Source organism: Tachyglossus aculeatus, chromosome 21 (assembly GCF_015852505.1).
Source record: "Tachyglossus aculeatus isolate mTacAcu1 chromosome 21, mTacAcu1.pri, whole genome shotgun sequence".
Classification (NCBI taxonomy): domain Eukaryota; kingdom Metazoa; phylum Chordata; class Mammalia; order Monotremata; family Tachyglossidae; genus Tachyglossus; species Tachyglossus aculeatus.
Genome location: NC_052086.1, coordinates 21,807,271 through 21,820,808, shown reverse-complemented (window position 1 = coordinate 21,820,808; position 13,538 = coordinate 21,807,271). Strand labels below are relative to the sequence as shown.

Below are 13,538 nucleotides of genomic sequence, written 5' to 3'. Positions count from 1 at the left end.
CGGAGTGGGCGGGGTGATGGGAGCGGCGCCCCTCCCCTTCCCGGTGGCTGCGGTGCCGGAGTGGGCGGGGCGATTATAATGAGACCCCACCCCGGCCCTTCCTATTGGCTGCGGTGTCGGAGTGGGCGGGGCGATGGGAGCAGCGCCCCTCCCCGTCCTAGTGGCTGCGGTGCCGAAGTGGGCGGGGCGATTGTAATGAGACCCCCCCGCCCCTCCCCTTCCTATTGGCTGCGGGGTCCGAGTGGGCGGGGCTATGGGAGAGAGGCCCCGCCCCGGCTCTTCCTATTGGCTGCGGGGTCGGAGTGGGCGGGGCGATGAGAGCGGCGCCCCCCGTCCTAGTGGCTGCGGTGCCGAAGTGGGCGGGGCGATGGTAATTTGACCCCGCCCCGCCCCCTTCCTATTGGCTGCGGGATCGGAGTGGGCGGGGCGATGGGAGCGAGGCCCCGCCCCGGCTCTCCCTATTGGCTGCGGTGTGGGAGTGGGCGGGGCGATGGGAACGAGGCCCCGCCCCCCGGGTCCCGCTATTTCTTGGCCGCCAGTCGGCTCGGCCGGTCAGTGGGCGGGTCGCTTCGGCTCCGGAGCGTGTCCCCCACCGCCTCCCGCGTTCCTCCGTCCCGGTGGGTGAGCGATCATGCTGCGCGCCGCGGCGCTGAGCCGCAGGCTGTGGCCCCGCGGGCTGCGGCCCCGCCTCGCCCCTCACCGCTCCCTGACGGCCGCCGCCCTCCCCACCCCCAACCGGCAGCCCGACGTCCTCTACAACCAGGTGAGCCCCCCCCCCGCTGACCTCTGACCTCTCCCCCCACCCCCACTTGCCCTGGGGCGGGTCAGGCAGCCTGGCTCGGTGGGTGGAAAACAGCCCGGGCTCCGGAGTCGGAGGTCCTGGGTTCGAATCCCGGCCCCGCCACTTGTCGGCTGTGTGACTGTGGGCGACTCACTTCACTTCTCTGCACCTCAATGCCCTCATCTGGAAAATGGGGATAAAGTCTGTGAGCTCCCCGTGGGACAGCCTGATCACCTTGTAACCTCCCCAGCCCTTAGAACGATGATGGTATTTATTAGGCGCTTACTACGTGCAAAGCACTATTCTAATAATGGCATTTGTTAAGTGCTTACTATAAGCACTGTTCTAAGCGCTGGGGAGATACAAGGTGATCAGGTTGTCCCACGGGGGGCTCACAGTCTTAATCCCCGTTTTACAGACAAGGGAACTGAGGCCTAGAGAAGTGAAGTGACTTGCCCAAAGTCACACAGCTGACAAGTGGCGGAGCCGGAATTTGAACCCATGACCCCTGACTCCAAAGTCCGGGCTCTTTCCACTGAGCCACGCTGCAAGTAACTTGCCCAAAGTCACACAGCTGACAATTGGCAGAGCTGGGGTTTGAACTCATGACCCCTGACTCCAAAGCCCGGGCTCTTTCCACTGAGCCACACTGCTTCTCTAAGCGCTGGGGAGATTACAAGGTGATCAGGTTGTCCCACGGGCTCACAGTCTTCATCCCCATCTTTACAGATGAGGTCACTGAGGCCCAGAGAAGTTAAGTGACTTGCCTAAAGTCACACAGTGCTTTGCACGTAGTAAGTGCCTAATAAATGCCATCATTAGTATTTTTACTTGTACATATCTATTCTATTTTATTTTGTTAATATATTTTGTTTTGTTCTCTGTCTCCCCCTTCTAGACTGTGAGTCCACTGTTGGGTAGGGACCGTCTCTATATGTTGCCAACTTACACTTCCCAAGTGCTTAGTACAATGCTCTGCACACAGTAAGTGCTCAATAAATACGATTGATTTATTATTCCTATCCCCCTCGCCTTCCCTCCTTCCCCTCCCCACAGCACCTGCATATATGTATATATTTGTACATATTTATTACTCTGTACATATTTATTATATTTATTTTATTTTGTTAATATGTTTTGTTGTCTGTCTCCCCCTCCTAGACTTTGAGCCCGCTGTTGGGTAGGGACCGTCTCTAGATGTTGCCAACTTGTACTTCCCAAGCGTTCAGTACAGTGCTCTGCACACAGTAAGCGCTCAATAAATACGATTGAATGAATGGGTCCCTCCCGACCTTTGCTTCCCGAGGATTCCCGAGCCCTAAGTGCTCAATTTATACGATTGAATGAATGACTGAATCCTCCCCTCCCTCCTGGAGTCCGTCCTCCCTGAGCCTCCGGGGTGTCAGGCCCGGACACTGCTTCTCCTCCCCACGGCACTTGTGTATATTTGTACATATTTATCACTCTATTTTGTTAATGATGTGTATGTAGCTATAATTCTATTTATCTATTTTGATGGTATCGACACCTGTCTACTTGTTTTGTTGTCCGTCTCCCCCTCCTAGACTGCGAGTCCGTTGTTGGGTAGGGACTGTCTCTTATCTGTTGCCGAACTGTATTTTCCAAGCGCTTAGTCCAGTGCTCTGCACCCAGTAAGTGCTCAGTAAATGCGATTGAATGAATTGAATGGTCACTCCCCGACTGGGCAGTCTGCAGCAGGGACCGGCAGCCTCGAGGCCGGTAATTAATCCCTCCTCGCCCTCAGTTTCCCCAGCCTTCCCCGGGAAACAGTTGAGGAGCCTGTAGCCACTCCCTAAATGAAAAAGCAGTTAGAAGGCCTCTGGGGCATTGACCGGGATAGATCGCTTGGACATCCCAGTTCCTGCTTGGCCCGTCCTTTGTGGCAGCCATGTCTCCTTCTTCGGGACCGTCCTGGAAGGCTGCTCACGGTTTCCCGGGGCCCTGACGTGTCCAAGTGGCCTTTAGGTTTTCCTAAACACCTCAAGTTTCCCTGAGCTCAGGCCGAGCTAATGGTCTGGTTTGGGGACTGACCATTTAAATCCGAATCGCATGCTCCTCAGGCTGGGTTTCTGTAGCTTTGTTGGTTGGCGTCCAACTTCTTGAACTTTTTTTATGGTGTTTAAGTGCTTGCTGTGTGCCAAGCACTGTACTTAATGCTGGGGTAGAAACAAGTTAATCAGGCTGGACACAGTCCGTGTCCCACTTAAGCCCAGGGAAGTTAAGTGACTTACCCGAGGTCACCCAGCAGACGAGCGGAGGAGTCGGGCTGAAAACTCAGAGCCTTTTCATTGCCAGACCTCTGCTCTGGGCCACGCTGCTTCCTAGGCAAGAGAGCCCCCACACTCCTTTGAGCCTTTTATATTCTTGAAAAGACCACCTTCCCTTTCTCCCTCGAAGTTATACTGTAGAGCCCCACATCAGTGGAGCTTGTTTTCTAGTCATCATATTCTCTAGACTAAAAGCTCACTTTGGGCAGGGAATATCTGCTAATTGCACTGTCCCAGGTGCTCAGTGGAATGCTTGATTAAAATCACTTTTGGGTTGATTGAATAATAGTGGTGGTATTAAGTATTTACTCTGTGCCAACCAGTCCCTTCAGCACTGGTAGTCAGAAAAGTCTCTGTTCTATATGGGGCTCACTTTTTTTTTTTTTTTCTTTTGAGAGCTTAGAATTGGAAAATCAAGATGGTTAGGTTTTGTGTGTGGCTTTTGGTTTTCTTTTTAAATCTCTTTGGTTTCCTGTGTTCTGGGGGGGGTTGAGATAACAAACCCTGTAACCTTGGCCCAAAGAGTTGAGGGAAGCCCAATTTTTCTCTGAGTAATATAATTTCCCTTTCTGTGGGAGCTGGGCTAGTGTACAATCTGTTCTCTTGGTCATGATCCCTTGATTAAGGAACAGCTCGATGGATTTCTTCTGTCTGAAGATTATAGCCAAAACAGGAGTTGGGCTTCCCTGACCTCTTCTCTTTTAGTCTATGTATCAAGTTAAGGTGATGAAAGTGACATGTACAGCCTGCAACTTCTTGAAATCAAGGATTTATTAATGTGTGCATTAAGGCAGCTCAGTAAATGGAACTATTATTATTATTACTATGCATTTGTTACATGTCAAGCACTGTTCAAAGATCGGGGTAGATACAGATTTAATCAAGTCACACAGCCCATATCCCACATGGGGCTCCCAGTCCAAGTAGCAGCGAGGGCAGACATTGAATCCCCATTTTACTAATAATCTGTTCTCCTCGTTCTTAGATTGTGAACCCATTTGAGAGAGGGACTGCCTGACCTGATTATCTACCCAAGTGCTTAGTTCAGGGTTTAAAATGACCACTATTATTATAATTTTGAGGTCCATAAATTGAAGATCAGATAGGAGGTGCTGTAAATTCTTTAGTCACAGACTTTCATCTTCACTATTCAGTTATCATCTGTGGTAGAGAAACATCCAGAGTAGGGTTGCGTGCAGTTCCTAACTTCCCAGTTGCTAGTCCACTTGTGACTCAGCATTAAAGCTTGGTGATATGAACTGAGCTTTTTAAATGAAGCAATTTAATTGTTTAGTGGGGATTCGGTAAACATTAGAAAAAAACTTGCCTAAAGGCAACACAAAAGAACCATAGACTGTGGGTAGAAATAAGTTATCTTGCTGCTCCACTTGAGGGTAACAAAAAACAAACCACAACCTTTAATCTCACGCATTCCAGTTGGTGCCTAACAGTTTGTGCTTGTGGTGACAGTGCTTCTCTTAACTAGAATCTTCAGTCTTTGCCTAGGCTTTTCTGGCAAAAAATAAATTTTGATTCAAATGCAGTGGATTTACATATTACAATTACTCATTTTCAGGGGCACCAGCAACGTGGGAGTGTGACATTGCTTTATCCTTCTAGACCATAAGCTCCTTGTGGGCAGCAAATGTGTTTTCCAACTCTTGTTACACTCTCCCAGGTGCTTAATACAGTTCTCAATAGTAAATAGGGTACTTGTTGACCACTTTCTATGTGCCAAACACTGTTCTAAACACTGGGGTAGATAGAAGTTAATCAGGTTGGACACAGTCCCTGTCTCACATGGTGCTCACAATCTTAACATAAATACCACTTAAGGGTATTGTAGAGGCAAAACCATCAGTTTTGCCCATACTGATTTTTGGGGACCCTAGAGAGCTGTTGGGGGTGGAGGGGGGTGGCCATAAGGGGGTTGGAAGTAGGGCTTTGCTGTCTGCTGCAGTTCATTCTTCCTGCTGAGTTGAAGCTCCCTGGCCCAGCCCAGAAACTGGTGGGTTGAAGGGCTGCCAAGGCTAGGCGGAGGCTGCATTTTTAAAACAAAAAAAAATGGTATTAAGTATTACTTTGTGCCAGACACTGTGGTAAATGCAGGGGTAGGTACAAGCTAATGAGGTTGGACACAGTCCTTGCCTCACATAGGGCTGAGAATCTGAATCCCCTTATTGATGAGGTAACTGAGGCACAGAGAAATTAAATGACTTGCCTAAGGTCACAGCAGACAAGTGGCAGAGCTGTGATAGGAACCCATGTCCTTTGGACTCCCAGCCCTATGTTCTGTCCATTATGCTGCACTGCTTTCCTGGGCTTATTCCCAAGCCTGGGGGAGTTAGGAGTCATTCTCACCTGTATCTCTCCCTGTCCACCTGGGGGGTGTCTCTGGGCTCAGAAGCTGTGGTGGCACGTCTGAAAACGTCTGCTGGTTTGCAGGCCTGCCACACCCCTCCTGAGGCTAGGAGTCCCCCAACCCTTGGGGTTGCTGCTAATTGAGTTCTAGTGGCTCCAGGTCAGCTGGGCTGGGCTGGTCTGGTGGCAGCGGCATTGCCTCTTGGCCAACTGATGGGGGCACGAGGCCAGAAAGTTGTGGGAGGCCAGAAAGTTGTGGAAACAGCATGGCAACAGAGGGCAAATGTCCTCTTGCTGGTCAGCCCTCCGCTCTTGGACTAGGGGATTAGGAGGTTTTTTTTGCAGGGGTTGTTTTTATGAATACCCAATTGGTTGATGGGGGAGGGAAAGACAAAGTTTGCTTTTTAAAATCGAAGTTACACCCTTATTAATTAACCATTAACCCAGTCCTGAAAGAAGGAAGGTATCTTATGGTTTTCCTTGGCAGTTTTCTTTTCTAGAATTGAAGAATTCAAACCAATGGCAGCTGGATAGCCTTTTTCCCCTAACCTTGTTCTGTTTCTCAGAAGGGGCTCTCAGCCAGTCTCCCTGAGGAATGCCCCAGGGCTGCCCCTGAACTCTTGTGTTAGTACAGCCAGAGGCCTCCTTAGATTACGGAACCTCTAATGATCCTTGCTGACTTTTGAACAGGTAAAATCATGCCCTCAAGAACCCAGCAGTTGCCAGTTTTCCTCAGATTGGCCCTCAGGGCCACCAAGAGAAGTTCTGAGGGCTTGTACTAGACTTCCAGCTTCATCCCACAAAATAAATACCTGCCTGAAAAGTAATTGGCAACTCTGAATGATGTCCTAAAGTCAATAGCATGCACGAGTTCAAAAGCTGTGCCATTGACTTTTGCGTAAGGTGGCTTTAGAGGGGGTCTGACTTGGGGGACCCAACACCAAGTTCAAGGGCTCAATGATTCTGCCATCGCTGCTGCTGAATCCACCACCACTCTGCTTTTTCTCTTACGTCTCTAAACAACTAAGAGGGAAACATGTTTAGGTCCAGATCCAATCATTAGTTTCTTCTGTACCAGCTTTTCAGGAAGGTGATTGTGTTTTGAGTTTGTTGGGGGGGTGTTGTAGAAGGGAGAGATGAGGGTGGAGGTAAAGTGCTGTCAGTGTTGGCTGATTTCTGTACTGTGGCGTGTGTTCGAGTGGAGGAACAGGTTTTCCAATGTGTTCCTAAGAAGGCGTGTAATAGCTGTGTCAACCATCTGAGATTGTCACAATTTTGATAAATTGTAACATTACAGGAATGCGGTACCACAGCTCTGAAGCTTTTTGCAAGTATAGGAATCCACCACTGCCTAGAGGAAAGAGCAGGAGCCTGGAAGACAGAGGACCTGGGTTCTAATTCCGGTTCTATGAATTGACTGCTGTGTGACCTTGGGCAAATCACTTAACATCTCTGTGCCTGTTTCCTTATCTGTAAAATGGGATTAAATAGCTGTTCTCCCTCTGACTTAGACTCTGAGCCCCGTGTGGAACAGGGACTGTCCCATCTAACTACCTTGTATCTACTCCAGCACTTACAATAGTGCTTGACTGTATTGTAAGCAGTTTGGGGGGGTGGGGGGTTTGTTTTGTTTTTTTTTTTTTTTTTAAAAAAAAGGTGGGGAGAGAAGGAAGGCTTGTATGAAGAGGGTAATGTGGTATTTTGTTAAGCACCAGGCTAGATTCAAGATAATCAGCTAGAATACAATCTTTGTCCCACATAGGACTCAGGATTGGAATGAGTCAGGGTTCAGAGTGGAACGAGTCAGTGTTTGGATTGGCTATCGCTAAAGAAAATAGAGAAGGAACCATTCCTCCCATTTGTGCCAATTAATCAATTGATAGTATTTATTGAGCACTTTCTATATGCAGAGTGCTGTACTAAATGCTTGGGAGAATTCACTACAGCAGTTGGGAGACGTGATCCCTGCCTGGATCTCCATAGTGTGTTTGACTGCATTGTCCCTGGCCCTGAGAAGAGCCTAATAATAATGATGGTACTTGTTAAACGCTTACTATGTGCACTGTTCTAAGCCCTCGGGGGGATACAAGGTGATCAGGTTATCCCACGTGGGGCTCACAGTCAATCCCCATTTTACATATGAGGTAACTGAGGCACAGAACTTTAGTGGCTTGCCCAAGGTCACAGCTGACAAGTGGCAGAGCTGGTATTCAAACCCATGACCTCTGACTCCCAAGCCCGTGCTTTTTCCACTGTGCCCAAATGTGTTTCCATACTTCACTCTTAAGCAAAGGAGACCCCTCACATCCAAGCCATCACCAAAACCTGTCGGTCTCAGCTCCGCAACATTGCCAAGATCCTCCCTTTCCTCTCCATCCATACCGCTACCCTGCTCATTCAAGCTCTCATCCTATCCCATCTGGACTACTGCATCAGCCTTCTCTCTGATCTCCCATCCTCGTGTCTCTCCCCACTTCAATCCATACTTCATGCTGCTGCCCGGATTGTCTTTGTCTAGAAACGCTGTGGGCATGTTACTTACTCCCCTTCTCAAAAATCTCCAGTGGCTACCAATCAATCTGCACATCAGGCAGAAACTCCTCACCCTTGGCTTCCAGGCTGTCCGTCCCCTCGCCCCCTCCTACCTCACCTCCCTTCTCTCCTTCTCCAGCCCAGCCCACACCCTACGCTCCTCTGCCGCTAACCTCCTCACCGTGCCTCGTTCTCACCTGTCCCGCCATCGACCCACGGGCCTGGAATGCCCTCTCTCTGCCCATCCGCCAAGCTAGCTCTCTTCCTCCCTTCAAGGCCCTACTGAAAGCTCACCTCCTCCAGGAGGCCTTCCCACACTGAGCCCCTTCCTTCCTCTCCCCCTCGTCCCCCTCTCCATCCCCCCATCTTACCTCCTTCCCTTCCCCACAGCACCTGTATATATGTTTGTACATATTTATTACTCTATTCATTTTACTTGTACATACCTATTCTATTTTATTTTGTTAGTATGTTTGGTCTTGTTCTCTGTCTCCCCCTTTTAGACTGTGAGCCCACTGTTGGGTAGGGACTGTCTCTATTTGTTGCCAACTTGTACTTCTCAAGCGCTTAGTACAGTGCTCTGCACACAGTAAGCGCTCAATAAATACGATTGATGATGGATGGAAGCACGGTGGCTGTGAAGTGAGAGATGGGGCTCCCAATGTGACGAAATCTCACTTGATGGTGGGATTTCTTGCAGAAAGGATTCCTAGGGGAGGTAATAGCCCATTGTCTTTGAAACTGTCCCCCCACATTTCTACAGTGCTTCTAAATGTGTTCTTCTGAGGACTGGGCCTCAGTCTTTAATGCCCTCAACAATTGGAGGAGATACCAGAGCCATGTAATCACCATTGCCTTCAACAATTGGAGGAGCCACTGCTCGTCCTGCCTAGTATTTATCCTACTGGTCATCCATCATTTGTTGGCTTCACTCCCTGTCCTAAACTCCTTGAGCTGCAGTTGTCACATCTCATGCCCTGAGAAACCATCTAGCACAGGCCTGGGAGTCAGAAGGTCATGGGTTCTAATCCTACCTCCACCACCTGTCTGCTGTGTGACCTAGGGCAAGGCACTTCTCTGTACCTCAGTTACCTCATCTGCAAAATGGGGATTAAGACTGTGAGCCCCACGTGGCACAGAGACTGTGTCCAACCCGATTTGCTTCTATCCATCCCAGTGCTTATACAGTGCCTGGCACATAGTAAGTGCTGAACAAATACCACAATTATTATTAGTAGTAGTATTCACTCCTTGTACCTAAACTGGTGAACTAGTAGCCCATCCCTCAATGAGACATGATATAACTGTTTCTGAGTCTGGGCTGGGTGAGTGAAGATCTGCCTAGCTCCCTCGGTTTTTGTTGGCCTGCACAATTATAACACATTTATAATTATGACAAGTCTCTTTAGCTGTTTAGCGACCCCTTGGAAAGCTTAGGAAGCCCAAGTTTTCATTTTTTCTTGTGCAGTTTTTTAGAGCAACAAGTAGCTGTCAGCTGGGGAGTTAGAAAAGCAGCTCTTGGGGTACATCTTTTTCCACTATCAAATTACATTAAATTCTATCCCAAATTTAGCCTCCTGAAATAAGAAATCCACAATGTTTACTTTCTTTTTAACACTCTCAAATTTTCCCCAACTTAATGTACAGTGAATGCCCCCAGCAACTACAACCTGCAGGGGTTACAATATTTCACTTCCTGTATTTAATTTGGTCTGTATCAGTATTAATTTAAGGGACCTTGAGAGTTGGTTATGAGAACCGTGGGAGGGGAAAACTTCAGCTTTCATAATCATGTAAATACCAGCTTTTGGATCTGAAAGGATTTGAGTTTCTTGTTTTGGTGAAGCTGGAACCTTGAGGATTTTGCAAGACTGAAACCTTGCATAATTCTCTTGCTGCATTTTTCATATTCATTCATTTAATTGTATTGAGCACTTACTGTGTGCAGAGCACTGTACTAAGCGCTTGGGAAGTACAAGTTGGTAACATATAGAGATGGTCCCTACCCACTAGCGGGCTCACAGTCTAGAAGGGGGAGACAGACAACAAAACAACACATATTAACAAAATAAAATAAATAGAAAAGTAAATATGTACAAGTAAAATAGAGTAATAAATCTGTGCAAACATATATACAGGTGCTGTGGGGAGGGGAAGGAGGTAGGGCAGGGGGATGGGGAGGGGAAGGAGGGGGCTCATATTTCATATGATTTGAAATATTGTTGCAGTTGAATTTGTGACACCCCCCCCACCCTCCCAAAAGGTTTGCAGTAAGAGCATCTGTGGGGGGCATCTCCACTGCTTTTGAGTGCTGTTCTGCCCTGGGACCTCTTTCTGTAGATGAGCCAGGGTTGGCTTTGGGTTGCCGAGACTGTATGTGTTTTAACCACTCAGTAGGTTTATCAGAACCTTATGGCCCACAAAAGATGGAAGTTTTTTTAAAAACCGAAGCATGAGAAAAGCCACAGAGACACATGTGACTGCACTAAGGAGAAATTCCCGCCCATGGCTTTAAGCTCTCTCATCTCGCCGACACCTTGGCTTGCTAAACTTGTCACGGTGCCTTGTTACTGACTCCCTCCTCCAAATCCTCCTTCCCTTCTGCCATCAGGCCTGCACTAACTTTGAGGTCCACCTGAAAACCCACCTCCTCTGGGAAACATCCTCCAATTCAGCTCCGTCTTCCCAGATCACATCCATGCAACAACCACCCTTAGTGCTCATGCATGTTTTCAGTCTATACTCATTTGCACTTAATTACTGAATTATTCTTTTGTTATCAACAGCTCTAGCATTTTGTGAATGACTTGTCAGCGTGCCCCATTAGATTGTTAGCCCCTGGAAGGTAGAGACCGTGTTCCTTACTCAGATGTACACTCCTGAGTGCTTAGTTCAATGCTCTACACACAATAGGAGCTCAGCAAAGACCATAAAGAAAGGAGGAAAAGTTGGGATCTTCCTGGGAGACCAAGAGGAATTTGTTTTAGAGAGTGATGAGAATATGATGAAGAATTTGTCAGCAGAAGTCAGGGTTTTGAACTGCAAAGGGATGAAAATGATGGGTTTTGGGGGGATGGAGGGGCACAGAAAAAGAGGAACAAAGTGGAAGAAAGGGCAAGGAAGATACATAGATTTGCTGCTGCTGTTGTTCACTGCCACCAGTCATTCATTCAGTCGTATTTATTGAGCACTTACTGTTCATTCATTAATTCAATCATATTTATTGAGTGCTTACTGTGTGCAGAGCTCTGTCCTAAGTGCTTGGGAAGTACAAGTTGGCAAAATATAGAGACAGTCCCTACCCAACAATAGGCTCACAGTCTAGAAGGGGGAGACAGACAACAAAACACAGGTGTCAAGTCATCAGAACAAACAGAATTAAAGCTACATGCACATCATTAACAAAATTAATAGAATAGTAATAATAATGTTGGCGTTTAAGCGCTTACTATGTGCAAAGCACTGTTCTAAGCACTGGGGAGGTTACAAGGTGATCAGGTTGTCCCCAGGGGGGCTCACAGTTTTAATCCCCATTTTACAGTTGAGATAACTGAGTGCCAGAGAAGTTGAGAGTTGCCCAAAGTCACACAGCTGACAGTTGGCAGAATGGGGATTTGAACCCATGACCTCTGACTCCAAAGCCCGGGTTCTTTCCACTGAGCCATGCTGCTTCTCTATTCTTTTGCTGCTTCACTGATCGACTGGTCTATCCCCTGCCCAGCTAAAAAGAGGACTGTCTAATAGGAAACTCCTTGAGTGACCATCCGAACAGAGTTAGGGATGGAGGGGTGGGGATTTGCATACTTCGCTCTCTGCTCTCTGAGCATTAGTGTTTGACCTGAGTTCTTCAATCATCAAATGGTATTTATTGAATGCTTACTGTGTGCAGAGCACTGTACTAAGCGCTTGGGAGAGAGAATGCTTTCTGTGACTAGGAAATGGAGTCCGATTCTTCACTTGGTTCCTACTCACTCAGGGAAGAGCTGAGGATTTATTCTGGTGTTCACTGACTCCTAAGGACTGCCCCACCCCCAATCTTTAATATGAGCCTAATTAAGCTAAGAATCAACTCTCCCTCAAAATGATGGGAGAGAGCTTACCTTAAATCTGTATCAAATCTGTTGTGCAATGTTCACACTCACCAGTGTGGTTAATGACTAGTCCTGAGGGTCTCCTCTTTCTCCCTGCAGATTTTCATAGACAATGAGTGGCATGATGCCATCAGCAAGAAAACTTTCCCCACCATCAACCCGTCCACTGGTGAGGTGATTTGTCAGGTGGCTGAAGGTGACAAGGTAAAAAAAAAAAAAAAAAAAAATGAAAAAAGTGGCTGTCAATCAAGAACATATATGTGTCTTTTGATGGCAAAAATCTGTATCCAACTGTGAAATCATTCTCTTGTCAGATGGGCGTGAGAGTATCTATGTTTGCATATGTGTGTATTTCTGCCAAGAAACGTTATGTAGACTTTAGAGCTGTATTTACTGAAGCAGCCCATCCATAGCGAGGAAGTTTCTGTTGGACAACAAAGAATGGAGGGTGGGCTAGGAAAACTCTTTATTTGGTAAACTTGTGATTACTAATAGAAGGTGGTGTTTTCATGGTCCATTGATTAACTGAATAGACTCCCTAGTATTGCTTGGCTAAAATAAGAAAAGGAACTTAAATTTAACCTTTTACATCTGGCTTTCTTCTAGGGGTGGTTTTAGAGCTTTTAAAATGAATAAATGGAAGCCAGCCAGAGAGGCTGATTTCCGTTCCTTTTGTAACTTGGTGAAGGGAAAGTGGTGGGAAGGAAATATAGTTTAAAATTAATTTCCTTACTTGTTAGGGGCACCTGCAGTTTGTGAAATGGAAATCATTTGTAATAACTGATTTCTTAAGTGTTCACTAGCGCAGACTTTTGGTGAGATGGATTTAGGAACTGAGAGAGACTGTGTGTGTGTGTGTGTGTGTGTGTGTGTGTCTAGAAATGGGTCTGGAATAAATAACTATGGAAAAATCCCCCCCACCCCCCGAGTTTCACTGTGGTATCCTAATAAACCAAACAAAACCATTAATCCAAATATTTTCAACTCTCGTTTCTTAGGCAGACGTGGATAAGGCAGTAAAGGCAGCCAAAGCTGCATTCCGGGTGGGCTCGCCCTGGCGGCGGATGGACGCTTCCCACCGTGGAAACCTGCTGAATCGTCTGGCAGACCTGATCGAGCGGGACCGGGCATACTTGGCGGTGGGTGCCATGTACTCCTCCTCCCCCCGACTCCTTCCCCCCTTTTCCTAACTGAAACAGTGAGTCAGGCCCCAAGTATCCATTCCATGCCAGAGTTAGAAATCTGCAGTTGCTGATTAGCTTGAAGGGGGGCTTCCCGTATAATCACTAATAGACTGGCGCTTTGTCCCATTATTGTGGTATTTAAGTGCTTAGTATGTGCAAGGCACTGTACCAAGTGCTGGGGTGAATACAAGGAAATCGGGTTGAACACAGGCCCTGTCCCACATGGGGTTTGGTCTTAGTCTTCATTTTACAGATGTAACTGAGGCACAGAGATGTGAAGTGATTTGCCCAAGGTCACACA

General features: G+C 47.4%; 1 protein-coding gene across 1 annotated transcript in view; it reads left to right on the top strand.

Moving 5' to 3' along the window:
* Positions 1–593: 593 nt before the first annotated feature.
* LOC119942005 (aldehyde dehydrogenase, mitochondrial) overlaps positions 594–13,538 on the top strand; it is a 30,313-nt gene continuing 17,368 nt past the window's right edge. The window contains exons 1-3 of the mRNA XM_038762646.1: positions 594–763; positions 12,153–12,257; positions 13,052–13,192. Of these exons, the coding sequence (XP_038618574.1) occupies positions 632–763; positions 12,153–12,257; positions 13,052–13,192 (378 nt within the window). The 5' untranslated portion in view covers positions 594–631. The remainder of the gene's footprint in view (positions 764–12,152; positions 12,258–13,051; positions 13,193–13,538) is intronic.